This window comes from Salvia splendens, chromosome 5, assembly GCF_004379255.2.
Source record: "Salvia splendens isolate huo1 chromosome 5, SspV2, whole genome shotgun sequence".
NCBI lineage: Eukaryota > Viridiplantae > Streptophyta > Magnoliopsida > Lamiales > Lamiaceae > Salvia > Salvia splendens.
Window position 1 is genome coordinate 13,439,409 of NC_056036.1, and position 4,171 is coordinate 13,443,579.

General features: G+C 34.8%; 1 protein-coding gene across 2 annotated transcripts; it reads right to left on the minus strand.

The window, feature by feature from the left end:
- Positions 1 to 385: 385 nt before the first annotated feature.
- LOC121802313 (biogenesis of lysosome-related organelles complex 1 subunit 2-like) lies at positions 386 to 2,379 on the minus strand. 2 transcript variants are annotated; one of them, XM_042201948.1, is made up of 3 exons: positions 2,123 to 2,379; positions 1,292 to 1,408; positions 386 to 772 (listed from the first exon to the last, which is right to left on the minus strand). In XM_042201948.1, the coding sequence occupies exons 2-3, from the start codon at positions 1,385 to 1,387 to the stop codon at positions 497 to 499; spliced, it is 372 nt and encodes a 123-aa protein (XP_042057882.1). In that variant the 5' UTR covers positions 1,388 to 1,408; positions 2,123 to 2,379; the 3' UTR covers positions 386 to 496. The 2 variants fall into 2 exon arrangements, with proteins under 2 accessions (XP_042057882.1, XP_042057881.1); XM_042201947.1 differs by having other exon boundaries at positions 2,109 to 2,376.
- Between the last annotated feature and the right edge of the window lie 1,792 nt (positions 2,380 to 4,171).

Sequence of the window (4,171 nt, forward strand, 5' to 3'; positions counted from 1 at the left end):
ATTTTTGTTAATTTATCACTACTCATTACTAAACTAGTCGAAATTAATCACATTCGTCTCGAATAATCATGTCTGAAATTTCATATCAATTCCTACCTAACTTATTACCAAATCAAATCCATGCTTTTGATTCAATATTTTACCAAAATTGCAATTTTTTTCTAACTTTAATTATGCTTGGAAGGAATATAGTCTACTCTATAATGCGATTCGGTATCATTGAATTCTACTTATATTTTCCATTGCAGTTTTTCTTTTTATTTAAATTAAAATATAGTGCTGTAATTGCGGAAGTACGTTAATGAGCTGAAAAGAGTTCAGCAAAAATCATATTTTGATGCCTTCTCAAATGTACAAAGTTGTAGCTAGAGCTTTCTCCAACCTGTATTATAACATCATATCGATCTTTTTAAATTTATTTTCCATGTCAGAAACATTGTTAGATACATTATGTATTACAGTGAAGAGTTGATCTGTTCGATGAAACCAGCCTAGCTTATTTTAGTGCAGCAGGAGAAATTTGGTAAACATGCTGCATCTTTGACTCCAGTAAGGAAACATATCTGTCAAGCATAGCAATTACAGCTTCGAACTCCGTCACTTGTTGCTCTATCGTATCAAGCTGCTGAATGCAGTCGTCGAATGTGCTGCTTTTCGACTTCAATTGTTCCACAAAAACTCTTAATCCTGAGGCCACATCACCAAAGCCTTTGTATTCTTCCCCCACTCTTACATTCATTTTCTCCAAAAGCTCTAGTACATTATTTGTTCCCTATCACATTAGATAATTGAATATCATAAGTCAGCCAGAAGAAGAAAATGGATCAAACAGTTAGGCAAACACATCAACCAAACCTATCACTAGAGTTAAAGTCAGAACAAGACAATGGATTATACAATCATGCAAACAATTTCTTCAAACCAAACATATCACAAGATAGAATATAGTACTCCATATCTCAAGATGCAAAACAGTTTTCAACAATAGAACAAAGAAAATTATGGCACAGTAGTCAGATGGCCTATTCAGTTCACGCTTATTCTTACCAGCAACATACAGTAAAAGTTGGAAACCAGCAACAGCCATGTAACAAAGGGTTAGACATCCTATGCAAAGATGTGCCACTAAAGTCAGATTGTCTAGTACACATTCAATTACTAACATCATCTCAAAATTGTTTCTACTTGATTAAATTCAGGACAATCATGTTTAGATTTGGCATGGCCTCACCAGTATCTGTTCTTTCAAATTTAAGCATTCAAATAAAGCCAGATTAATGTCTCCAATTACCTGGAGCTCGCCTTTAATCATATCGGACACATTGGTGAAAAGATCATTTAGAGAAGCAGCGAGTTGGTCTTTCTCTGTATCCTTTCCAGAAGCCATTCTAGATCAGAGCCAATTTGCCTGTCAACCAGGACACACAGTTAGCAGCTTTGCTCAATGCTGTTTGTAATTTCAATTTCTATTTCATTTGTACACAGTTTCATCTTCTTGAATATAAGGAAAAATGAGCAACTCCTAAATTACATGCCATGACAGAATTTCTCACACATAGCATATTTCAACCATACAAATCTACTTTTTCACAATAAAGCCACCTCAAACAAAACAACCTATTCTCATGTTCACATAATGCATTATTTAATCAGCAGTGAGAAAAAAACAAGTGCTGGGAATAATAAAAAAAACTTAGAAACTTGAACTATAATGCTTGTCGAATTAAAAATGCAGAATTTATGCATTTTATAATTTTCTTTTTCTCCCCTCCTTGGGTTTCCCTGTCGGTGAGCTTAATCTCATTTATCCTAATCTTCTTCTCGGCCTAATCTCCCTTTCCATTTTCTTCTCTCTTATAACAACATTACCTCTAAATATTTTGGAGCAGTGTTGTGTGTTGCGAGTGTATACTCATGGAAGGACAAATAAATTATTGATTACGTAACAAATGTTCGTTGCAAGGTGTCCCTAATGACCGAATTTACCACAAATACCACACTTGCAATATCTACTTTAGGATTTATGAGATTGCGGTTCAGTCAAATGAATCAAAAGACTTGTAAAAATATGATCAAATTATTTATCTATGAAAGGAGAATTTTCTCACAATTTCTCAAAAACCTTGTTGAGTTGCGGGAATCAATTGAGAAGGAGAGTGGCGAGTGACGACATCTTTGGCTTTACAAGAGAAAGCTCACCCACTGGCGGCGGGGATGAGGAGAGACGAGCGTTGTTACGGCGGACGGTGAAGGATAGTGGGGAAGACGAGCTGTGTGGCAAGAGGTCCGATGAATTGCAGCCCTGTGAAGTGAACAAATAAAATTAGGGATTTGGCGTTTTGCTATTATTCTTGAATCTTGATCTTTTCGTAAATTTGCCTAGAAAATTCCTTTCAGTTCATGAAAAAATAGTTTTATTCATAGACTATATAAATTTTAATGAGAAAAAAATAAGAGATAAAATTAGTAAAAAATAATAATGTATGGGAGAAAATAAAAAATAGAAAGAGAAAAAATGTAAAAAATAACACCTAGACTATTTTTCGTGGACATAGTTAGTACTCCATTAAAATACTTTCCTTGTAGAAAAAGATTGCACTCGTTAGAGTATGCACTCTTGATTAGATATGAGTTTTAATGCATAATTGACAAAGTAAGAAAAATGGAAAGAAAAAATAATTGAAGAATCGTAAATAGAGAATGAGTTTTACCTCATTAGAGCATCCATAATAGTGAGGAGATCGGGCGGACGATCGGGCAAAATCGTCCTCAGGCGTCCTCGTCCGACCATTGCAGGAGCCCGATACATCGGGCGCCCAAGTGGGACGACTGAAATATCGGTCGTCTGGGTCGGTCGCCCGACGCGTCGGGCGATGCATCGGGCTCCCATTGCAGGGGCGTGCCCGAGCCCGATCTCGACGCTTTTTCAATTTTTTTTATTCTTTAAAACATTATAAATACTCCATCCTCATTAACTCTTCACACACTTTCACACAATACTCCCTACTCTACTCTTTTTCTCTTCTATTTTCTCATTTTCACACGTTCAATAATGGATCCGAGTCAATTCCAAACCCGCATAGTGTCGATGACGATATGCCGATGTTTGGCGCGGCGGAGGCGGAGCCTTCATCAGAAAACCGATCCGAAAAAACGACAGAGGATTGAGAAGATTATAAAAAATTTGAGCAAGAAGTTAGATTTAGATGACTAGTTAGGTTTTTATTAATTTAGTTTAGTAATGTATTTTTTTTAGCTAAGTATGATATAGTTTTTTTAATTAAGTAATGTAGTTGTTTTTTTAAATTCGTGGTGTTTAATATAATATATTTTGGTATTTTAGCAATTAAAAACAAAAATGAAAAATAATAGTCCATCCGTACCAACTAAGTTGAGTCGTATTCCTCTTTGGGATGTCCCAACTAAGTTGAGTCATTTCCTTTTAAAAAAAATAAAACATTCAATCACTCTTAATTTATTCAATTATCTACTTTACTCTCTCTCTATCTTTTCTACTTTATTACTCTCTCCTACTTTTCAATATAATTTCTTAATCTTTGTGCCCAAAAGTTATGCCTCAACTTAGTTGGGACTGAGGAGTAATATTAAAAATTAAATGTAAATTGAGTTTAATTGATAGGGCGAAACCGCAGAAAGAATGGGCGGACAAAAAAATGCTGATGTGGCAGCCACTAGGGCATCCATTGTGGATGCTCTTTGAGAGGAAAAAAAATTATTAAATTAGAAAGTGCATAGTCTTGTGAGATGGAAAATTGAAAGAATGCATGCTCTTGTAGTCTTGTGTAATGGAGGGAGTATTATTTCTAAACTCTCTATTTAGTAATCCTTTGGTCTCACTTTTAGAAGTACCCCCCATCCCACAAGAGTATGCACTTGTTATTTTTTAATCTCTTTCGCAAGAATATGCATTTTTTAATTTTGAGAACTATTTTTGTCCCTAACAAGGTGAGACTCATTATCCACTAGTATAATTACTCTTTCTCTATAACTTTCTCCTATTTTACCAATTGTGCATTAAAATTCGTGTCGAACCAAAAGTGCATACTCTTGTTGAATGGGGGTAGCACTTTAAGGGAGTACACATTTCACTTTTAAATGTATAACTCTAATTGACACATTTAAAAAAAAAGAAATATGGTTATTTCTACTG